Here is a 25,901-nt window from a genome sequence, read left to right as displayed (position 1 = left end):
TTTGTTAATGAATCCATGCTTTATTCTTATTGTTAGTTGAAAGCTTTGTAACTTTTTTTGTAACACACTATTTCATTAAATAGTTACAAAGTTATCAAAGGCAGTATTCCATTTCTTATTCCTTGAGTTTAAAATCTGCACCAATTTTCTAGAATCTTGGACTGCTTTTTTTTTAATTTTCCATTTTTTTTTCTGCCTTCTCACCCACACGTGTGTGTAGTTTGGGCGTGTGTGTGTGTGTGTGTGTGTGTGTGTGTGTGTGTGTGTGTATTTTTTCCATGGTGTATGTGTGAAAGTCAGATGACAACTTGCAGGAGTCAGATCTATCCTTCCACTATGTGGCTTCTGAAGATCAAATTCAGGTTGTCAAACTTGGCAATAGATGTCCTTACTCTCTAAGGCAACTCAATAGTCCTTGGACAGCTATTATTATTATGTAAAATTGTTTCTAGATCATTTGTTGCCTGGAAAATGATGATTATTAATGGTATAACCATTTATCTAAATAGTTTTCCTTTACTCTGGTAAGAAATATGTCAGTTGATATCTACAAATATCTGTCTAAATTTTGTGAAATCCTTTTTTTTCTTATGGTTTCTATGATGTTCTGAAGAAATTTTCTGCAACTGATATACTCCTAATTTAGCTGAAAATTATGTGCACTTGCATATAGGTTTATAATGTGCTTACTAAGAGATATTGTTTAATTCTGTAACATTAGTGCTTACTAGACTGAAATTTGAAATCCCTAGAGCAAAGATATTATAAAATACCATGAAAAGCCATTAACGGGATGCACATTTTGGAGAGATAGCTATGGCAAATGACCAAACATTTCTGTATCTGTTGCTCATGGGTTCCAACCTCCATTTCATTATCCAGATATGTCACATCCCATCCTTATTATTCACCTCTTCTTTCTAATTGATCCAGTTACATATAGCTACCTTTCTTCACTTCCTAACTATATAATACTACAATAATCTTTCCAAAATATTATTGTCTTTGTGTTATACGTTTGATCCTGGAAAATCTTTACTGAGTTTTCAGTGAACAATAACAAATTGAAGAATAAAGAACAGGATGAAGATTTAGATTTTAAATCTTGTCCATGCCACACAGTCCATAGTAAGTAAAATTTTGGAACTTAAGATTCCAGAGTAAAATAAGTTTTCAGAAAAAATTCCAGAGTAAAGAATACTCATATGTAACACTTGCTACATGTGTGGTCTTAGAAATCTACTCAATTAACCTTATGATATCTCCTTATCAATGAAATGTGGAAAATATTCCATAATTATAAGGATTTCTTAATTATAAACAACACGACTTTGGTTAAGATTTTGCATGTATATTATGAGATACAAAATGAAAACACTACTTATCCATTTGATAGTTACTTTATCTGTGCTAGCTCAAATTATAAGCTGAACAATAGAGAGTCAAATGTATGCTATCATAGTTTATCAGGCTAACTAGTGTGAATTAGACTTTATAAACCAGTTTCTCCTAGTATACTAATAAGATGGTAGATAGTGTCTCAATTGAAGGAAGTCAATATTATGCCTAAAACAATTGTGTAGAGGACTTCATCAATTTGTAATAAATAAAACAATCATGATGTCAAATCTGAAATAAACTGGAACGTCATTTATTGTCAACTTAATTACTTGGAATTTTGCTACAGTGAAGTAAGCCTCTGGTCATGATCCCACTGGACTCTTGTCATAAGAAAATATATACAATGAGATAGATTAATGTCAAGCAATCTATCAAAAAGTATACATCAACCATGAATGAAAATCACAGTTCACATAAGTGCTTAGTAATTGGTTATATTAAGAAGTATAGACTCCTTTATTTGACTTTCATACTGATTTATTTTTTGGCCTCAGCATTTGTAAGTTTAACTTTCTCTCAAATCTTATGAATAAATCCAAATTCTCATATCATTCCTTGTAATTCAGTATATTTCTTTTATTTAAAATGGCTCAAGATATATTTTAATATTCAAGAGTACATACACCTTTTTATTCAAGACTTAAGTCACTGACTAGCTTTTTCTTCATTCTAGAATCTATGATTCTTTCTTAATCATAGATTATATTTTTGAATGGCAGTCTTTTTTAACCTTACTCATGTGTTTTAATTTTCATAGCTAGACTTGTAAGCGTAACAGATATGATCAGCTATTATTTATTCATTTCTTCCTTTATACCACCTACTCTAATGTTAAGCTCATAAAAAGGCATGCATTCATGATACTGAATACAATAATGAAAATCATTCATTTAAATAAACACTTAACACTAATATAATGATAACATATATATTTACCAATTTAGTGGTTGCTTTGAAGGCACAGAAATAAAACAAACATGAAAGTTGCTTTAGGAATAGCTTTGAACATAATTTTAAAAAAATATTTAAAAAGAACATGAGAAACAAAAAAGCTATTATAAAAATAGGTTAACACTATCATGTGTAAACTTGATACATCATTGCTATTGACATAAGATATAAAAATCAAGGCTTAAATAGATAAATGTTAGGTACAGCTGACTAGGTATTTGGAGATCTAAGGATAAAATAAAAAGGATGAAAGAAAATAAAAAGAAACATTATGGTAGAACATATGGAATGAAAATAATTTTCAATGATAGAGCTATAAAATTAGGTTTAATGCAAAGGAGAAAGACAACATTTTCAAATTTAAAAATTTTGGTAACACTAATAGTCCAATTAAATAAAATGGTCTATCTACAAATTGAACACTAATCAGTGATCAACAGTGATGAAGGTTTTTAAACCTAAAAAATGATTATAATATACTATTCAGTAATAGAAACACCATGCACATAGTATTTAAATAACAGAATGTAGAAGTAAACGTCCTTTTCTTATGACCTATATTGATGCCCCTGAAAGTTCACTGATACATGAGATTTTTGAGCTTCCATAAGAAATGACTGTTTTATTAATGATCTTCATGGAACTTGCTCATGAGAAGGAAAAGGAAGTGAAAACAAATACTTAGACTGAAAAGCAGTGTTAATATGATGTTAACAAGATGTAGAAGATCTATGGTTTCAACTTATCATGATTCACAGTATTCATATTTAGTTGATTTTTCTGACTATAATGTGATGAATAAATTATCACAGTGAGCAGACTTGGTGACAGTTCTATAATCCCAACCTTGAAGTGCTGACAGAGGAGGCTCCTCACAAGTTCACAGCTGGCCTACCTGCATAAGAAGATACTGGTTAAAAAAAAAAGCATTCAAAAAAAAACTAGAGAAATGAAAAACAAAAATCAAATGAATAACTGTGGATTATGCTGAATTATTCATGTTAATTCATTGTCTTTGGTACTGTCCAGAATCTTCTCTCTTCTCTCCTCTGCCCTCCTTTCCTCTCTTCTCATTTCCTCTCCTCTCCCCACCTCTTCCCCTCTCTATTTCTTCATGTATACAAATGCAAACATACATATACCTATACATACAGCCAATGATGAGTTGAAATTCATTACGTAGCTCATGGTAACCTTGAGTATAATGCAAATGCTTTGGCGTTCAAAATAGTAGGATTCCATCAGTATTATACTATTTTTTTTACTTATAAGCTGATACTACCATAGTTTAGCATGCTAACTATCATGAACTAACCTTCATAATCCTGGTTACTACTGACATATTGATAGGATTGTAGTTAAGTGTCTCCATGGAAGGAAGCACACAGTATGTCTACATGAATGATCATGCATGTGGCAACACCTGGCTGTTTGTTATCAATAAAATGACTATTTGATGTGAGAGAATATTATTTTCTGTTTTCTTTAAAATTTTAACAAAAATTACACTATGATAATAGTATCCTAGATGGAATTCTTCCAAGATGCTGTGCATGTGCAGACCTTCCCTACTTATTGGCAGAAGTGAGTAAGAATTGATGGTGCCAAGGATCTGCTAGGGGAAAACTACTACCTCTTCAACTCTCAAAGTCTACCATCTCTGGGAACTCAATTAATGACTTCTAATACCTCTCTAAGAAAAATCCATCACTGGCAACTCCAACCTTTCCAATTTCACTTTACAAACACCTGACCATGTAACCTTTGGATTCCTGCTTTTTTCATTACTCTCTGACATACAACACCTCTTTAATCACCTACTTCTTGAAACCCTATGCTCCCCTCCTCACATCCTTAACAATGTACAGCTCCTGCTTCACTATCTCCCCTACCTACCTACTTGAAAATGGTTTCATCCACTTGCATAATACTGTTACCTCCACTTTTGAAGCACTGGACCCCTTAAAACATCCTGCTAGAAATCCTTGATCACACTGCCTCCAGAATACCCTAAACACCCTCCTGTGGAAATTCCTCCTCTCAAAATTTCCTCTTCCTCTAACCCCTGGGTATCTCCTCATATTATTAATTTTCTATCTCAAGAAATATTTGCTCTCCTAGATATCTGTCCTCCAGAATGTCACACAAACACCTTATAAACCTGTACTTCTGGGAAGAACCTTCTGCTCAATCCTTTAGGTCATACATTTTGTAGCACACATGATTCTGAAATCCCTGCCCCCACATAGGGAGCATTCCTTCTACTCTTGTAACTCTTCACCTCACCATGGGTATCTCTATTATCCTTGGGTATCTGAGCTCTTTAAACACTTGAATTTCTCCAGTATGTGGAATTTTGGTCCACACTGCTCCACCCCACCTTCTACTCTTTTATGATATCCGATAAAATGATATGATATACCTCTTATGAAATTACCAAGTCTTACTACTGCCACTAAAACTGAAAAGAAACGTTCTTTGTCTGTTTGTTACTAACAGGGTCTCCTTGTGTTTCCACCTCACAAGTTAAACATTCCTCCTGGTTCAGCTTCCTTGGTGGCTAAGACTACAGGAAAAGAATAACATAAAAATCAGCTTTTCCCAAGGTCTCTATTACAGTCTCTAAAGCTTATGTGGTATAAATAAATCATGTTGAGCTTCCTTAAATAAATATATATTTCTATATTGAGTATATATGTGAAAGACAGTCCAGGATTGGGGAAAATAGAAGAGGGAACTATAACGTTCAGGCTTATAAGCATGCAGAGTCTGTTTCATTATGTATACTTTGTTTTGTTTTAGTTTTTTTTAAAATATGATTTCAACATAGTGTCCTTGCTGTCTGGAACTCTCAGTATAACATAGGTGGGCAGAGAACTAGTTATGGGAATGAAGCTGCCATCAAGTGGGTAATCTTCCTGTGTCCACACTGTGTTCTTGGATTACAGATTTCTGTTATCATGCAGAACTCTAAGATCTATAGTGTCCCACAGGACTCTACAACAGGTGTTCAGTGAACATTATTTGAAAAGTAGATTTATTTTCAAAGCCATTGTTTTTAATCTGTTCGGTATTAGGCTTTTTTTCCATTACTGACAAGTTACTGAGACCCCTAAGGGGCATCATTTTATATTGTAAATAGTTTGTCATATATATCATTGCAATTGGAATTTGTGGCTTTAAAACTAAAATACATTTTAAATGCTTGAAAATAGTAATCACAATACTTTTATATGCTACCTAGTTATAATTTTCTTTAAATATCATATTTTTCAAATGAAAATAGTGCCAAGAAAATAGGACTTTATGTTTTCAATTTTTTAATGCACAACTTAATACTTTTTATATGCCCTTCTACATTTAGTTTTTTGTAAGGTATATTTTAGGCAGAAAAGAATCTTAAAGATACATATATACTTCAACCACATTTTGAGGTTCATTCTTAGATGTGTTACTATTACTAGAAATCTTTATGTTAATAAATTATATGTACATTAAAACTTAGGAACAATATGGAAAATAGAAAGTTAATTTACTCCATAAATTAAAATTTATATCAACTACTCAAATACTCAATAGAAAAGAGAGACAGAATAAATATTCTGGAGGTAGTGTTAGTGTGGACCACTGCATTCTACTCATGATATGGCAGGACATTCTCAAATTCTCAGCAGTTGACTATACATGAGAAGAAAAAGTTTGGGCCTTTTGACATTCCATCCAGAAGGGGAGGGGCTCAAGAGGCCCCATCCCCTGAGAACTTGTAGGAAGTTAACAGTTGCTAGGAGAAAATGAAAATTTTTCTGTAGTAGTGTATATCATGGTAAGTTATCCATTCTATAAATGACCCTTAAACCACACTCCTTTAAATATCCCTTAATAAACTGTCTGGGTAACAAAACCAAAATGGCTTGAATATAGAAGGGAAGTATTTGAGAAATGGAAGGAAAAAAGAGAGAGTAGAAGGGGGCAAGAGTGTGCAATGGAATATGAATTTTGATTGTATTCATAATCAAAATACATAAAATTATTTCATGAAAATATAAGAATGAAAACCATTATTATGCATAATTATTTTATGTTAATTAAAAATATTTTAATAGCTATAATATTTTATTAGTTTCTTAATTTTAAAACACTAAAAATTTAATATACACAATTATGTGATTGATGATGGAATTTCATGAGGCAAGGGGAAGAAATATAATAGCTAAACAAGTATGGGTAAAAAACATGAAAGTGGGAAGTAATTTCTATTGCTTTTCTCATAGAACATACACAATTGAATAAATGACTAATACTGAGAAAACACTTATCCACTTTATTCAGCGGTTTTAGCTGAATAAAAGAATGTTTCTTTTTCCCTTCATTAATTTTAGTTGCAATTTTTGTTATTTTAAGTTTTCATTCTATAACTTAGATCTTATTAACAAATTACCAGAAGGATTTTAACAAACTATCCTATTTCTTTCATGTATGTTAAATGGGAAAGAACCTGAAAAAGAATTTAAAAGGAGTAATCTGGAGAGGTGAAAGAAGTGTGAACAATCCAGATTCCAAATTAGGTAAGTAATTGAATAAGAGGGAATGATGTGCTTTTATTTGGTGCTGATAATGAAGCAAAGAAGAATAATAGTGATCAAGTCATTGCTAAAATGAACAACTGAAGTTGCTCCTCATACTGGGTTGCCTTGTGCAGCCTTGAAAATCAGGTAGGTACTTAGTTTTACTCCAAATTGATATGCCATTTTTTGTTGATGCTCATCAGAAACCTTCCGTTTCCTAAACATAAAAAAATGAGGAGTATATTGAGGGCTGGGAGCAGAGAGGTGATAGGAAAGAGACTTGGAGGAAGGCAGGGAGGGGAAACAGAAGTAAGGATGTAAAAACAGGAATAAATGAATAAACTAACATGTAAATGAAATTCAACAACAAAAGAAAACATAATCTGGTTAAGGAAAGTAAGAATGTTTACACTACTTCTCAATGTTAAATGTTGTGACTATTAAAATAAAATGTATAGCCGGGCGGTGGTTGGGCACCCCTTTAATCCCAACACTTGGGAGGAAGAGGCAGGCAGATCTCTGTGAGTTCGAGGCCAGCCTGGTCTAGAAGAGCTAGTTCCAGAACAGGAACCAAAAAAAGCTACAGAGAAACCCTGTCTCGAAAATGAAAAAAAAAAAACCAATAAAATAAAATGTATAAAATTCTATCAAAGTATATATATGAGGCCTGACAGTTTTCAGGGTTATAAAAAGACTTCTCTAAAGTCATGATTGTGGAAGGAAACACTATGTGCAAAGGCCCAGGATAGAAAGAATGTGGTATATCTGAAATATTGATGAAAGACTATTTAGTTGAAATTTTTGGCATAGATTGTTTGCTGTGAGCCATAAAGGTCTTTGATTATATGTATTGTGATCATGAAAAGAGAACCAGCCAAAACTGAAAAGTAATAAGTTATATCTTAGTTGCTGTCAGGCCAAGAACATCTTAGAAACTCTATATGGAGTTAAGCAAACGGATTGAAATAGAGGATCACCATTGGCCCTTATGCAATAGTATTATATTTTTATCTAATTTAATTTGCTGCTGTAAATTTATAATGTCCATATGAAAGTGAGCATCAATTAACTGTTTCGTGCTGCACACTTCAACTGATTGTTCTATGGCCATATTTAAGGCATTGACCATGGTTCCTGTTTGAATAAGAGAGGTCGTAGCTACTGCAAGCAAGATCGCTGCAGTGTTTTCTGTAGTTATTTCAAAGTCTCTATTTATTCTAGTGGGACTCATAAGCTCTGTCTTATAATAACAGATAACTTTGGCAATAGGCATCCATAAGAATGCAAGGAATACATACCAAGACTGCATGAGAAGCTTCTTTAGGATTCCAATGGGCATCCAGCATGCAGAGGCTTGTGCAGTTTACATTTGCTGTACTAGCATTGGTTGGTAAAAGGAAGAAGGGGTTCTTGACATAGATGGGCATCTGTTGAAAGTAAAATTTGTTTTTGGTATTGTTTGGATTGAGTCCTCAAATGATTTATTGCCCTTAATGGTTCCATTATGATAATTGCCTCCTCAAAAAAATAGGAGGTGTTTAAATCTATGCACGCATCATTTCCACAGAGCGACCAATTGCCAAACATGGGCTTATTGACCTGAGCAGGATTTCTATAGGGGTGGGTGGGTAAGGGATCCCTCCATCTTACAAGTGGGAGTGGAGTTTCCCTAGGGAGGGAAGCCCAGTGTTTATAAACAGGGTTAAGGCCCTTCTCATCAGAGGCCAAGAAATTTTGCTTTTGAAGACAGCCTCCACCAAGGCTTGGTGAGGATCCTTTTTTTTATTTTTTGAGGAGATTTTGTCCATTTATCCCTTTAAGGAGGTCTTTATTCTTTCCATATAGCCTGACCTTTGGGATTATATGTAATACCTGTTGATTGTTTGATTTTGAAGTTCTGTAAGAAGTCCATAAATCTTTGAGAGGTATAAACTGAACCATTGTCAGTTTTTATTGCCCAGGGTACTCCCACAACCAACATGGCTTTCTTTGGTGCCTTGATAGCTTGTATAGCCTTCTCCTCTATTTGGGCCAAAGCATAAAGAAAAGAGGAATGGGTGTCAATAATTACATGTTATATTTAAGCTTGTCAAATGGGGGCATAATGAGTGACATCTATCTGCCAAAGTGCATTGGTGTAGAAGGAGCAGTGGGCTGCGTTCCTGCCACCCGGCTTCCGGCTGCCTGGTTAGCTTAGCCCCCAAAATAACTACACACAAATTGCATTATTTTAAACACTGCCTGGCCGATTAGTTTCAGTTTCTTATTGGCTAATTCTCACATATTGCTTTAACCCATATTTAGTAATCTGTGTAGCACCACGAGGTGATGGCTTACCGGGAAAGATTCAGCATGTCTGACCTGGCGGTTGGCTCCATTGCATCTGACCTCACTTCCTTCTACTCAGCATCCTGTTCTGTTTACTCTGCCTACCAAATTTTCTGTCCTATCAAAGGGCCAAGGCAGTTTCTTTATTAACCAATAAAATAACACATAGAAAGAAAACCCACCTACATCACATTGGGAACCAATCTTCTATGCTTTACAGTTGCCTTATTCAAAAATTCCAACAGGGTCAATGGGGTACATGTGGTGCAATTTCTAGTTAAATGTTTACAACTGGGCAAGGGTAAATCAGGTTAAAGCTTCCCCTCTCAGGAAGGGGCACCATTCATAATGGGCCACAGGAGTAGCTTGTGAGGAGGGGCAGCAAAGATGAAAGAGGCCAGAAGACACAGGGTGAGTGGCAACAACTGCATCTCGGTCCCTACACTCAGATCCAGATTCAAGCTAGTGGAAGTAGTCATTTGAATGTTCAGATCCCAAAAGGGAATGGGGATTCAATCACAGTCAAACTGCCAAAGTCCTTCTGTGAATCAAGAGACCAGTCACTGTCCTAATGGTTCTTTAATAGGTGGTCATGTAACTGGATCACTTGAGAATAGAGACTAGGAGAGGAAGTCCAACAGTGTATACTCTGAGGAGTGCTTGGCCATTGGAGGAGGACTGCTTGTTCATCCCAGCCACCCAGAACCAAAATAATCACATAGAAACTATGAAATTAAAATCACTGCTTGGCCCATTAGCTCTAACTTCTTATTGGCTAAATCTATATCTTAATTAACCCATCTCCATTAATCTTTGTGTCACCATGAGGTCGTGGCCTACCAGAAAAGATTCAGTGTGTCTGTCTCTGGCAGCAGCTTCATGGCTTCTCTCTGACTTTGCCCTTCTTTTTCCCAGCATTCAGTTTAGTTTTCCCCACCTACCTAAGTTCTGCCCTATCAACAGGCCAAGGCAATTTCTTTATTCATTAACCAATAAAAGCAGTACATATACAGAAGGACCTCCCATACCAGTTGGGACTACCCTTAAAGCAAGAGAGCCTTCAGAAAATCCCAGAGAGAGTACCCAGGCAAAAATCATCAGCTGTTCTCAGGCTTTGAGGGAGCCCATATAAGGACGATCACAGAAGAGAAGGGGAGAGTAATGTTCTCAGACTAAGTGTGTTGGTTATAGTGAGGGATTTCTGCAGTTTGTTGGGCCACAGACATATGCTCAGACAGTGTCTGCAGGTGTAAAGGACCTGTTCAGAAGCTACTTTATTGGTTATACCTCCTGGGTGGTCAGCCCTTATGTAGGATTACCATGATGAACAAAGTCACAATGCAGAGTTCCTAATCAGGAAGATAAACGGGAGCAAAAGAAAATGTAGGGACAGAAAAAAATAAAAGCCCCAACTAACCGAGAGCTTAGAAACAAAACTAGGGGTCAGCTCACTGAAAACACTCTAAAGGGTTGACTCAAGACACTGGTGGAGAGTTGGGACAGAAACAACAGCTGGGGCAGCAAGCAGAAAAGAAAAGTGCCCAAAATACAGTAAGAAGGACCGAAAAAGTGAGCAAAGGAAAAGTTACATCCACATTGGGCACCAGTTGTACTTTTTGCAGACTTGTTGCTGCTGCTGCCTCTTGTAACATCTTCATTTCCCTGGTCAGGGGTGGGGAGGAGAGGCAGGAAGTGAGATGACATGGAGGCAATGGCATAGGCTCTGGGAGATTCCAATACAGAAGCGGGTTGAGGGTTTTATGGGGTTAGGGAAATTGAGCTGCTGCAGAAACATTTCTGGTTGGTCCTTTTGAAACTGGTGGTCACTGCTGGCATGTTGTTATTGGCTAGAAGCATGTGTCATTAGTTACCATGCTTCTGGTCTGCTGACAGGTTTTCTTGGCCATTTTTTTTCTTATTGTGAGATTGCATGCACTTTCTTGTGCTTGCACAATTGTCCTACCTGACCTCTATCTTGTTGATTTTCTCAAAGAACCAGCTCTTTGTTTCATTGAATCTTTGCATTGTTTTCTTTGTTCTACTTTATTGATTTTGGCCCTCAATTTGATTATTTCATATTGTCTAATCCTCATGTTGAGTCCGCTTCTTTTTGTTCTAGAGCTTTCAAGTGTGCTGTTAAGTCGCTAGTGTGAGATTCTCCACTTCTTTATGCAGGCACTTAGTACTATGAATGTTCCTCTAAGCACTGGTTTCATAGTGTCCCATAGGTTTGGATAAATGTGCTTTCATTTTTAAAGGATTATAGGAAGTCTTTAATTTCTTTCTTTATTTCTTCCTTGACCCAGGGGTGATTTAATTGATCACTGTTCAATTTCCATGTGTTTGTAGGTTTTTTGCAATTAGAGTTGTTGAATTCTAACATTAAATCATGATGATCCAATGAGATACAGGAGGTTATTCCAATTTTTTTTTTGTTTCTGTTGAGGTTTGCTTTGTTACCAAGAATGTGGTCAATTTTAGAGAAGGTCCTATGTAGTACTGAGAAGGCATATTCTATTGTGTTTGAGCAAAATTTGCCATTTTTATTAACTGTTTTAAATGGCATTGTTTTGTTAACATAAAATCTAAACATTTGAACAGTATACTGTGGTTTATCTTCCAATTATTAAATTTACCATGTATTCCTTTGCTAAAAAATATCAGAGGGTTATTTTACTCATTTATCTAACAGCTGTCTAAATGATGTCCAGACTCCTTCCTCAGCCATTGTTTTATATTTTTATCTCTTCCACCTGCAATCCTTCATTGCTACTATAATCTGTACCACCTTTACAACTGCAGAAATAGATCTCTTGACATTTGACAATAATGGAAGAGGTAAGAAATTAGAAGTAGCATTTTCAATTTTGTATGGTTTCCCCTGTTAATATTCAGTGGCAGAGCTATACTACAGGGAATTCACTGGAGAAACATTGATTTAACATAGTGCTTTTTGAATATGCTGATCTGACTCAAGATAAGAGCAGCAAGTCTTCCTTCAGAACAGTCATGTACATAACCAATATACGATGTGATTATCCTAGAGTTTTATTTTGTAAAAAATGTATCATACTTTCTAGAGCTAAGGATTCCCAAGAATTTCAAAGTATCATTAAATTTGCCAATAAAACCTCATTATCTCTTATTTGGCCCATACATTAGATTGTATCTTGTCTTTTCTCTCTTATCCACTAATGGGAAATGGTAAAAGAGAGTATGTTGAAACATTGCTATTATACATGATTAAATGATTGTCATTTTATAGTTTAGTAGAATCAATGATATCTGAAATCCTTCAAGTAGTTTTCCAAAAGGGTTTAGTAGCAGGGTACTTAAACTTATATGAGCTATAATGAGCAAAATTATATTAAGCATTTTTTATTGGCCAAATCTTTTCAAAAGAATGAATGCTTTAGGCTAAGTCTCAGAGCAATTGACAACCATTTTAAAAAATGCTGCTGACTCAAGTAACTTTATTTGTGAGACTTCATGAACAAGTAATAAATACCACTGAAAATTCATGATAATAATTTGTAAACTAGAAATCTATAAAACAACTATCTTTAGTAGAGTAGGGGCTATATTTTGAAATATTAATATACACTTTTAGTTAACTGGCATTTATCTCGTTTTACCTAAGCATGTTCACTGACAAATGACATACATACAATCACTTTCAAAAATGAAGAACTGGGGATGATTAGTTTGTTATAATAATACAAATAGTTTGCACTTTAGTCAACTTTTCTGTTTTACCTGAGGGTTCTTACCATGTGTATTATTTCAGATTAATTATTCAGATAGTTATGGCCCCTTTATTCATCTGCCTAGCTCAGGCTAAACAGTGAAGACGTAAGTCATAAACAATGCCACACCAGTTTGGAATTATGATTAATAGGGTGGTATTTATTTAAAGGGGAAAAAACTTACAGATCACTGTCAGCCCTCTGCGCAACCAGGAAGGAAGTCTAGTCGCCAGTGGAGCAGGAAGTGAAGAGAGAGAGGAGAGGGAAGTGGCCGCTTTTTTAAAGGGAGAGAGACCACGCCCCAATGGGCTGGTATCTCAGTGGTGATAGGCTGGAGGAGTGGGAGGACCTCCCGTAGCAAGTTAGGTTTTACATTATATTCCAATATCTCTCATATTTCACCTTTTCTTCTGGATTGAGACGCTCGTTGTATCTATCTCAACATCCTTTATATTTCTTTTATATTTCTAACAATAATTATAATTTATACTTTCATTTGATTAATATCTGTGATTTCACAATTTTATTAGAGTATATTCTTTGTGGCATATAAAATAGTCTCTATCACACAATAGATAATCACAATAGAATTATAAGAAACTTAAGAAACAACAAACAAATACTATTATGTATCTCATAATTAGAAATAGCAAATCTAACTATAGAACATTGTTTAAATGTTGTGGCTCCCTTCTAAACATGTTTATACTCGAACACAATTACCATTCTTACACAAAGAACCTGCTTTTTCCGGTAGAGTGTAATAAAGACAGAGATTTATTCCTACATAAAGTGCAGACAATAACTAATTGTTGAGTGCTCAAAACTAAAAAGGACATCTACACTATTCTTTCAAAGGCCCAGGGAATACTGAGGAAACGGGAGATGACAGACCATAATACCCAGAAGATAATAGAAATGGCTGCAAATTTCCACCTCTGAGCATTAGACAGCCACTACCTTACCAACATTTTAGAAACTAAGCGTTGCTTAATTGTACTAGCTCTACATTAGAATGTTCCCATGAATAGTCAGGCAAGGATGGAGGGACTGCAATTTCCCTATTCCTCACTATTTAACTACTTCCTATTGATAGACTCATGGAAGAAGGGAGTCCTTGTCCTTGGTTGTGCATCCATTGGTGACTCCCTACCAGGCTACAATGGATATTGCAGTAGTAACAATGGTGATCACGGTTAAACTACATGGTTCTCAGAACAAATACAAAGTTTGTGAATCTGAGAAATGAATAGAAGGGAATAATAGTATGGAAAGGCAAGGAATAATTAGATTTGTTTAAAAATAAACTTACCTTAGTAAGAAAATGATACATCTTGTCATACATGAACAGGAGACTGTTAGTGTGACTTTTCCTTATTAATTGTATATTATCATTTAGAAAATGATTATTTATTGTGTAGGTTCAAATATCTCTTAAATATTTTACATATTTGCTTGATTTCAGTGCCCCTTCCATTTTTCTTTGTATTTATTTCAAATTTTTATCAGCAGGCCCAAAAATTCCTATGATGCCTTCTCTTAACAAACAAAATTAACACATATATCATTGAGCAAAAACAAAGGCCAATGTTTTTGTTTGTGTTTCTTTTTTATGAGACAGGTTTTCTCTGTAGTTTTGGTACCTGTCCTGGAACTAGATTTTGTAGAACAAGGTGACCTCAAAGTCACAGAAATCTGCCTGCCTCTGTACCCCCATTGCTGGGATGAAAGGTGTGTTCCACCACAACCAAGTTGCAATGGTCAATGTTTATATACATATAATATGTAGAATATATTTGTCTTCCATCAATCCCCATTATATTATGTTTTTCACCTCAGTTCTTACAAGAAATTGTGGGATTGATTCCATTTATTTTTTTAAAAAATATTTTAATAATTATTTGAGCATTATAATGTAATTACATCAATCCCCTCTTCCCTCTCCTTCCTTGAAACCTTCCCATGCACTCCCCCTTACTCTCTCTCAAATTCACGGTGGTGGTGCACGCCTTTAATCTCAGCACTTGGGAGGCAGAGGCAGGCGGATCTCTGGGAGTTCGAGGCCAGCCTCGTCTACAAGAGCTAGTTCCAGGACAGGCACCAGGCACCACAGCTACAGAAAAACCATGTCTCGAAAAACCAAAATAAATAAATAAATAAATGAATGAATGAATAAATGAATAAATAAATAAATAAATAAATTCATGGTTTCTTATTTTTTAACTATTATTACACATACACACATAACATATTATATATACATTTAGGGTTATATAATTATATAATATAGCATGATGTAATACACACAGACACATATATATATATTCCTAAATGTATAAACACAACATTCTCATTATGAATATTACCTCTCATATGTATATATTTTCAGGACTTACCCTTTGATATTGAATAATTAGTTGGTGAGCTCTTCACAGGGAAAGACTATTTCTTTACTTCTCAGCATTCCTTAATTGCTTGCAGTCCCTTGTTTTGTTTTGGGGCCTCATGGGATTGCTCCAACTTACTTTAAAATATCTATTATTATTGTCCTTCTTCAACTTATGTTTAGGAAGTCATGTTAGTGAGAATTTATGGCCATAGCTTATGGCATTCCTAGGAGACATAGACTCACAGACTATTTACTGATTCTTTGGCTCCTATAATTTTTCTGTCGTCTCTTCAACAATGATACTGGAGCCTATGTATAGGAACTGTGTTGTAGATATATAGTTGGCACTGGGATTTACAACTATATATTTTGGTTGGTTGTGGTTTTCTGCACTTATATGTGAGTAAAATGAAACATATTTAGAACATATTTCAGATTATGCTGATTTCACAAAGTGACAGTGTTAGGTTCTTCTCCAGGATCAATGACCAATAGTCCTGGGTAATTGGCTAGGTTTCCAGTACTGAACATAATTTCCCTCTTTTTGAGCACTTTTACATTCCAATTAGAGAACTGTAGACTACCCAGAAGGTATGTGTGCCATTACTATAACTTTAATGTTATTATGCAATGCCACTTTTGGTATCATAGTTGGGTAGGAAGAACTGTTTATTGCTTCCCTCCTTTATAAACCTTCAGGGAGTGTTCTCTTACCATGAAATCAAGTATTTATATTTTCCTTTTTGTGACAAGTTCTCATGAAATACCAGCATGGCCTTGAACTCCCAGTATAACGCAGGCTTCTCTTAAACTCTTAAATTGTCCCGTCTCCACCTCTCATATACTAGAATTATAGGTGTGTACCATGTCTGTTGCTTTTCTGTATTTTTTTGTTTTTCCAATGTTATCCCCTATCTTACCTACTTTTATAAAGCTAATTATGTTTCCTTTTCTCTAAATTATGTTTTTTCAAAACTTTTCCACTTGTGATCCTTTTTTTGCATTTACAGTTGTTTTTACATGACCTGATATAGCTGTATAAAGTAGATATATAAAGGAAACTTTTACCAACCATGATTCATAAGGAAATTATACTTTAAAAGCTTTTATATGTATATATTTTTTATCTATTCAGTTGAAAGGAAATCTATTTATTAATGAGATATGTATGTTTATTTTTGCAGGAAATGCAGTATATTATCTGACTGCTTAATATTAGGACATAGAATGTAATTGACATTTTTCAGTGTTCATTGGTATTGTGATATTATATTTATCAATGCAGAAAATGGATTCCACAGTAGAAATATATTTTGAGTCATTTTTTAAAATATTGGAAAATTTCTCTTAATCACCAGACAAAAATTCACTGCATAATTGTTTTATGTAACCCAAATGAGCAACTCAAGCAACAATTTTTAAAATTAATCATTCTAACCTGGTCTTGGTGGCACATTCCTTTAATCCAAGCATTTGGGAGGCAGGGATACACAGACCTCTATGAGTTCAAGCCTGCTTGCTCTACAGAGTGAATTTGAGAACAGCTGATGCTACACACAGAGAAATTCTCTCTTGAACCTCTTCCCCCTCCAAAAAAAAAAGCCTGATCATTCAAAAGCAATACAGTTTAAACTTTGACTGGATGTATGTTGAGAAATCATAGTATGAAAATATTAGAAGTTTATGTTTAAGATAGTTGACTCATTATGCTTCTATAAACTTGGGCAATTTTGGCTGTACAGTAGTAACCACTACGCACAGTGTATATAATTTTCTCTTATCTGATCTGAGGTGTTCTAGGGAGTATTTGTTGGCATGGCATGCTGGTATGTGGAACAGAAAATAGATATATTGTATGTTACAAACCAAGATTGTAGTAAAATCACAAAGTATAACACAGACAAGGATGTCTAGAAACACCATGGTTTTATTACATTTGATTTCAAATTAAAATTTATTTGCTGCATCCTCAGAAATGTTTAAGTGTTGTCAGGTATTTTGTGATCCAACAATCATTTGTGCTACTCTCTAAAGAAGCTTTGTTCTAAACATCCTGTAAATATGCTCAAGTGTCCAGCCCAGAGGGATCTAGTTAATCGTCAGACTCACATGTTTTCTTGGTTACCCATTTTTTCAAGTTAAATAAAACATGAAATATTCAAAGGACCTCAGGTCAAGTATAAAATCAACCAAGCTTTGACAGAAACAAACTTTCAGTTAATAAAGGCAGACTAGAATCATATCAGACCCATAACCAACAAAAGAAGTCCACATTCCCAGGTCCCTTCACATGTTACAAAAAAAAAATCAAGAAACTATGTCACCTTCAAAATTACTAGTTCCATAGAAATATTCACCATTGACAATTAACTAGAAGAACTCCAGGACACAGAATTTAAAAATAAAATCATAAACATGATCAATTAATTCACTGACATTAAAAGGACACAAACATGTAAATGAACTTAACTATATTATTTTTTAATAATAGAATTTCATTAGAGGTTGATCCTCGTATCGTAAAAGAAGAGTTAAGTATATACTTTTATATGTAAATTTCCTTGATCATCTCTTGCACTTAATATTCTTGTTTAAGATTCTTTAAAATTCTTTGAATATTTAAAGGTAAAGAGTACTTGCTTATCACTGAAGCTAAATATTACACAGTAATGAGAATTGATGTTCTAAGTGAAATTATTTCTTTTTTTATGTGTTACTTACTATAGTGGTTTTAAAAACTGATCCCCAAAGGGAGTGACACCATTAGGGAAGGCTGCCTTGTTGGAGTAGGTATGGTTTTGTTAGAGAAAGTGTGTCACTGTGGAGGTGAGCTTTGATGTCCCATGTATGTCCAAGCCATGCCCAATAAGACAGTTCACTCCTTCTTGCTTTTGCACCAAGAAGTAAGGACTCTCAACTCTAGCATCATGTCTTTCTCCATGTTGCCTTGCTTCCCTTCATAATGATAATGGACTAATCTTTCGAACTGTAAGTGAGCCACCCCAATTAATTGTTTTAATTTATAAGAATTATAGCCATTTCAGTGTCTCTTTACAATAATAGAAACCCTGACTAAACCAGAAGTTGGTACTAGGGACTTGGGTATTCCTGTGATAGACCAGACCATGTTTTTGGTTTGAAGGTATATGGACTTTGGGGCTGTGAATTAGAAAAGCAGTTGAATGCTTTAAGTCTATACAGTCCATATTGTGTTGGGTAGGTATAGATTGTTTAATAGATCAGAAGTGAAGAAAGTGAGTAATGGAAAAACTTATTATGTGTCTGATAATCTTTATCTTCTGCTTAAAAGGGTTTGAGTGTTCTTTTTCAATTATAGAACAAAGATTTTTTTTTTGAGACTGGGTTTCTCTTTATATCTCTGGCTGTCCTAGAACTCACTCTGTAGACCAGGCTAGAACAGAGATCTACCTCCCTGAATGCTGGGATTAAAAGCATGAATCAACACCACTTGAGTTAGAACAAAGATTTTTAAGAGTCAGAAGGACTTCCCAAGCTTCTGACTGCTTGGGAAACCATATCTCTCACTCATATCAACATCTCTTTGCCTATGTCATCAGTAATTTTATGGTAAGCTTTGTAATCCCAGTAATTTTTCACATACAGTTTCCCTTTCTTGACATGTCCTTTATTACTTCATCCAAAATAACTGTTTTTATTCTACAGATTTCTGTACATAAATGACTAACTCTTATTGAGCATGGTGGCACATACCTTTTATTCCAGCACTTTGGAGGCAGTGACAGGCAAATTTCTGTGAATTTCAGGCAAACCCATTTGAGGTAGGATTTCCAGGCTACCAAGGGCATCATAATGAGATACTGTACCAAAATAAAAAGGACTGTCTCTGGGAACCTCGTTCTGAATGTTCCTTTCACATAGCCAATCCATGTATCGATTCCTGTGTTTATAAATGAGAAAATGTAATTTGATCATAGTTATCCCTTCTTACCCTTTAATATCTCCTAGATCAACCATTCCATCCCCCACCCACAAACTTAGAGTTTTCTTTTTAAAATAATCCTCTTTGGTTGCTCACCTTACTAGACCTGGATGGAGGTGGGTGGTCCTTGGACTTCCCACAGGGCAGGGAACCCTGTTAGCTCTTTGGGCTGATGAGGGAGGGGGACTTGACTGGGGGAGGGGGAGGGAAATGGGAGGAGGTGGCAGGGAGGAGGCAGAAATCTTTAATAAATAAATAAATAAATAAAAAATAATCCTCTGACTCTTAATTCGTGTTGCTCATGTGCTCATGGGTATGGAGTAATCCACTAAAGCATGGTCAACCTACCAGGAGTCACATTCTTAAAAGATGGCTTTCTCATTCCAGAATCCATCTACTGTTTATTTCTCCTATGTTAGATGTAGAATTGGAGCTTGTCCCAGCTCTATGGAAAAATATTGAATACTTGATCTTTTCCAGGCAACCACAGCTACTATGAGTTCATTAGTGTAGCAGTTTTAGAAAATTCATAAAGCACTGTTTTGCTCTGTTCTTATAAACAGAGACTGTGCTTGTTTTTCCTGGTCACCCAGACCTAAATAATCATACAAAAACTATATTAATTATAACACTGTTTGACCAATGGTTTATACATATTCCTATCTAGCTCTTACATCTTAAATTAACCCTTTTCTATTATTTTATATTTTACCATGAGGCTGTGTTTTGTTATTTCACATCTTGCTTCTTGGAAAACTACATGGTATCTGCATAATTCCTCATTCTTTCTCCCTGCATTTACTTTAGTTTTACCACCTGGCTATATTCTGCCCTGCCACATGCTGAAGCAGCTTCTGTATTAACCAGTGGTAACAAAACATATTCACAGAATACAGAGGGGCAACCTGCATCGTGTTCCTGCTCTTCCATATATTTATGCAATTTCCCCTCCTCTTCCATGATGACTATTAAAGTAACAGTTATTCTTATATATCATTATGTCTTAAAGGTGTTCCATAATGGTTTGATCTGCTTCTATAACAGAATGGAGACTCCTCGGTAAAGTAGCAGATGAAGATCGTGAGAAGTGGGCCTAACATTCTTCTCTTTGCCAACTGGTAGTCTGCTCTGAGAACCACCTGGTGCCATGGGGAAACGTGATAATCGAGTGGCATATATGAATCCTATAGCAATGGCCAGATGGAGGGGCACAAGTCAATCTGTAGGCCCAACTATACAAGATTATCTGAATCGACCAAGACCCACCTGGGAAGAAGTAAAGAAACAATTAGAGAATAAAAAGAAAGTCTCCAAGGCATTGGCTGAATTTGAAGAAAAAATGAATCAAAATTGGAAGAAAGAACTTGAGAAAAGCAGAGAGAAAGTATTAGGTGGAAATGTCAGTTCATCCAAAAGAAAAGAAAGAAAGAAAAAGAAAAAGAAGAAATCTTGTCGGTATACATCCTCTTCATCAAGCTCCGATTCATCAAGCAGTTCTTCAGATTCTGAGGATGAGCCAAAGAAACAAGGGAAAAAGAGAAAGAGAAAGAAGAACCATTCCCACAAATCATCAGAAAGCTCCACTTCTGAATCAGAATCGCCAAGCAAGGAACTTCCCCTAAAGAAGAAAAAGACAAAGGATGAAACTGAAAAAGAAAAATGTACCAAAAGCTACAGCAAAAAAAGAAAGAAGGCTTGTCCTGAAGAAGAGCCATCCTCTTCAGAATCTTCATTCGAATCAGATTATGAAGAGGAGATGCAGGCAAAAAAGAAAAGAAAACACGATGAGCAAGAAAGAAAAATGGAAAAGATAAAGAAGAAAAAAAAGAAGAAACATCACAAGAAACACAGTAAGAAGAGGAAGAAGAAGAAGTCTAGTTCAAGTCACAAATCAGTGTAACATAAAGGAAAACCAAATAGGCTTTCCGTATTTAAAATGAAACAAAATCTAAAGAAACTTCAACTGTGAAAATCTAGGTCATATTTACCAAAATGCATGAGATTTCCTGTGTTAATAAAGTTATTCTGGACTTTAAATTGCCAGTGAAATGCCACTGTGCCAGAAAAGGTATTTGTTGCTTGCAGCTTCTATATAGGGTTTTGTTTGTTTAATGTCTCTCTTTATGTCTAATAGTTACTCCTCTGGGAACCAAAACTCAGTTGTCTTACTAGTATTAAAATGTTTGGAGTTCATTTAATATATTTTCAATAATGAATAATTTTAACCAAAAACATATCTAGTGTTAAACATATGGAATTTTTGCATATCTTTAATGTATAGTCAAATATATGTATTTTTTCAGATGTATGTAATTTTTGCCTATCTTTAAAGTACAGAAACATCCTGACAATTAGAGTGGACATTTTAAAGATAAGACAGCATTGTTGTTCAAAATTTAATTTTATAGATATGTTTGGTTGATGTTTATTTTTTTTTTCCAAGAAGTTTTTGTTTACATTGGGGAAGGGCTCATGTCAGGGAGTGGGAGGGGGTTTGTTTGCTACTCTAGCTAGCTGAAAAGTGTGCCTTTAATCCTTACACATCCTATTTTTGCCAGTGCAACAGCCATTTATTTCTTACACACTGAATGTTGTTGTGTACTGTATCAAGAGAACAAGAAAGCAGTTTACAGCATAAAGTCCCCAAAGCTATGACATTTACCTCCGCTTTAGCATTATTCATTCTTTAGTACTAAATGCTATTTCACATTAGAATACTAAATGATTTGAATTAACTGTTATTTTTTTGAAGGAGGATAATTGCAAACTGTCTTTGGTTTTGTTTCTTTGTTTTTATTAATAAACATTATGATGTTTTACATACTTCATTCTGCCATTATAATTATTCAGTGATATTCTTTGTGACAAGTGGTGATCTTTTTAAATATAATTCATGGTTATGATATAAAGTTCAAACTTTTCATTTCTTAAATTTTGGATATTACTTTTATCTCATTGGTCTGCTTAAATTGCACATGTGCCAAAATATTTAGTATGTAAAAAGAAGGTTTTTAAGAAATTGTAATGCCTTCATATTGAAGCTGGTTTGCTATAAGCAAGTTGAGGGCCAGATTTCTAGTATGCTGTGTGTTGTGTTACAGAAACAACTGCCAAAATATTTGTATGTATGTTCATTAAATGTTTCTTATCCTAAGCATTAGTACTGAAGTGTAATAGAAGTTAAATTTATGTAATGATGATATCATTTATTTTTTTGTGTCTATATATTACTAAGGATCTGGTGCCTTGTGACTGTTGTTGAGTCATGTTCACCACTAATGTTAAAAATGTGTTAAAATATATTTACTTTACATTATATATCACAGTAGTGTAAATTATAAGTTTATGTTTCAACAACACTTATTACAGAAGTTACACTAATAATGTCATGGTACAAGTATTTTGGCATGATGAGAGAGGCTCAGTATTTTTTTATTTCAAATAGGTGACTGAATCTCAGATTCTTTGAATCAAAAGAAACATTGTAGAAAACATCTAGTAAATAAATGATTTGTCACCTCTGCAGAATGTTGCAGTGGTAATATTGGACTCTTTCAATTTCTTCTTGGAGTATTGTGTAGTAATGCCATGTTAAATCATCTTGGAGTTTCATAAATACCACTGTTTCTTAAAATATATCTATATGTATATTGCTTATAAAATTATTGCATTTAAAGTGTATTTTGTATCCATATATAGTTTTTTCAAGAGTATTCAGTAAATGTTTTTAAAGTTATATTATTTGTGGAATATGGCAAAAATATTTATAGTTTATCCTATAGCTCTGTGCTCGCATTCACTTCCCAGGTCTCTGTAGTTAGGAGATCCCATCTGACTGCTTACAATAGAGGAATTGAGAACAGAAGTGATGTGTTAATTCCATCCTTGAGCAGAAAGAATTCTAACATAATATTTCAGCTGTTTCTAGAACTTCCACCATAACTGAAAGTAAAGGCCAACTTCCAAGAAGGATTCAAGCTGTACCTTTATGTCACACTTTAGAAGGATTTTGTCCTAGAAAACTGATGAACTTGCAATGGACTTTTTGAGAGTAATAAATAAATTATGTGTTCAGTTACTTAGATCTTGAGTCCTTTCTATTTGTATCACCACCTAACCTAACTTGAATACTAACAAAACACTCTACAACATCTGTTCACCATTTATAAAAGTAATTCAATTACCTTCATCAGATATTTCTACAGATGGATAATTAATCCAAAAGAGATCATATATGGCATACTGAAAATACATGTTCATTTTATTTGAATTCATTTTAACTTACTGACTCTGAAATAGGTTGATTTAATTCCTATTTCATTTCTCTAATTATAGCCTAAACAAATTTCCATAAATCAATTTAGAAGGAAAATTATTTTAAGATTCTCATTGCTAATTGATGAAGAAGAATACCATTTTTAGGTATTCTTTTAAACACTGCCTGGCCCATTAGTTCCAGCCTCTTATTGGCTAACTCTCACATCTTGATTAACCCATTTCTAATATCTGTGTAGCACCACGAGGTGGTAGCTTACCAGGAAAGGTCTTAACCTGCATCTGTCTTGGAGAGGAGAATCATGGCGACTGCCTGACTCGGCTTCTTTCTCCCAGCATTCTGTTCTGTCTACTCCGCCTACCTTATTTTCTGTCCTATTAAAGGGCCAAGGCAGTTTTTTTTATCTAACCAATGAAATCAACATAAAACAAAAGACTCTCCCACATCAAATGTGCTATTCTTTTTAAAAAAAATGAAGCAAAATATTGTATGTAATGATGAGGCAAGCAGGCTTTGTAGTGATGAGGTGAGCAGGCCTGCTTTTTGTCTCACCCGGCTCCCACATGGTTAGCTTTACAGCCAAAATAACAACACACAAATTGTATTCATTTAAACACTGCCTGGCCCATTAGTTTCAGCCTCTTATTGGCTAATACTCACATGTTGCATTAACCCACATTTGGTAATCTGTGTAGGACCACGAGGTGGTGGCTTGTCAGGAAAGATTCAGCATGTCTGACCTGGCAGCTGGCTCCTTGGCATCTGACCAACGGTGCTTTCTTTCTCCCAGAATTCTGTTCTGTCTACTCCACCCACCTAATTTTCTGCCCTATCAAAATGCCAAGGCAGTTTCTTTATTAACCAATGAGAATAACATATAGACAGATGACCCACCTACAACAATTGTATATCACAGGAAGGCTTCAATACTCACCATATAGCCCAGGAATAACTTTAAAATATTCATCATCTTGCCTTTAGAATGGAAAATGACAGGCAAGTTCCACCACAACAAGTTTATAACTGAAGAGGACTAGATAGTTCATTTACTTGACTGTTTTCTTGCACTGTTCTAATTCATGTTCTCTTATTGTGGTGAAAGCCATCAGCAAAAGTAACATGTGGGAGAAAGGGGTTGTTTTGCTTATACATAAACATCACTGACCATCTCCCATCTAGCAAAGTCAAGACTGGAGCTCAATGTAGGAACTGAGTCAAAGACCATTAAAGAAATGTGCTTTCTGACTTGTTCTCATATCTTGTCCAACCTGCTTTTTTACACAACCCATGACTACCTGCCAGGCATGGCAACACTAACAATGGTCTGGACCCTCCCAAATCAAATGATGAAAGTAGTTTTATAATTGAGGTTCCTCCTTCCCAGATTATACCAGCTAGGGTCAAATATACCAAAACAAACTACTAGCACAGACATATACATCAATTTGTCTCATATCCTTAAATTATAGATGTTAAATCCTTGCAGATTCCAGATGCTAAGATCTTGGCTCTCAGATAATGAGATTTTAGTCCTCGTTCTCTGTTTTCTTGTTATATGACCTCTAGCAAATTGGTTCATTTGTATGTAACTCAATTTTCTCATTAACAAAATCAGAAAAATAATAGTCGCTATGTCAAAGACTCTTAGAAGAATAACATTTAAAGCATTTAATTCAGTCCCCAGCCCACAGCAAACATTTGCTGTTATTTTCTCCTCCTTTTGTTATTATCATAATCCTCTTCTCTTTATTTTTAAGACAAGGTCTCACTCTGTAGCCCTTGCCAGCCTAGAACACATTATGTTTAACAAACTGTCCTTGAACTCACAGAGATTGTCCTGGCTCTGCCTCCCAAGTGCTGTGATTAAAGTTATGTCTACCATGCACAGCATATCATTGTTGTTTTCTATTTTCTTCATCATTATTATTGCACCATCATTTCACATGGAATGTATTTTTACCCTCTCAAATCTACATGATTTTTCTTTTCTTTCTTTTTTTCTCTCTCTTATAATGATGGTGGTTATTGTTAGGGATTTCCTCATACTAATAAAAGTAGTTGATCAGGTCATAGAAGAAGGCTCTAAATAAATGCACATGCAGAAAGAGACAGACAGACAAACATGCAGAAAGAGAGAGAGAGAGAGAGAGAGAGAGAGAGAGAGAGAGAGAGAGAGGAAAAGACTAAATCCATGCAATTAAATTAAATTTCGTTCCCCTTACATGACATGTATCTACCACTAATGTTTCTACATGCCCTTGGAAAACTGATGTGCATTCTGTCT

General features: G+C 34.8%; 1 protein-coding gene across 5 annotated transcripts in view; it reads left to right on the top strand.

Annotated features, from left to right (window-relative positions):
- The window catches only part of Fam133a (family with sequence similarity 133 member A), a 35,957-nt gene extending 12,534 nt beyond the window's left edge, over positions 1-23,423 (top strand). For all 5 annotated transcript variants that reach the window (XM_075957974.1, XM_075957975.1, XM_075957973.1 and 2 more), the window contains exons 4-5: positions 6,845-6,917; positions 20,386-23,423. In XM_075957974.1, the coding sequence (XP_075814089.1) occupies positions 20,489-21,241 (753 nt within the window). In that variant the 5' untranslated portion in view covers positions 6,845-6,917; positions 20,386-20,488 and the 3' untranslated portion in view covers positions 21,242-23,423. The remainder of the gene's footprint in view (positions 1-6,844; positions 6,918-20,385) is intronic.
- Positions 23,424-25,901: the final 2,478 nt, after the last annotated feature.

Source organism: Microtus pennsylvanicus, chromosome X (genome assembly GCF_037038515.1).
Source record: "Microtus pennsylvanicus isolate mMicPen1 chromosome X, mMicPen1.hap1, whole genome shotgun sequence".
NCBI lineage: Eukaryota > Metazoa > Chordata > Mammalia > Rodentia > Cricetidae > Microtus > Microtus pennsylvanicus.
The sequence above is the reverse complement of the archived record's forward strand: the minus strand, read 5'-3'. Positions and strand labels throughout refer to the sequence as shown.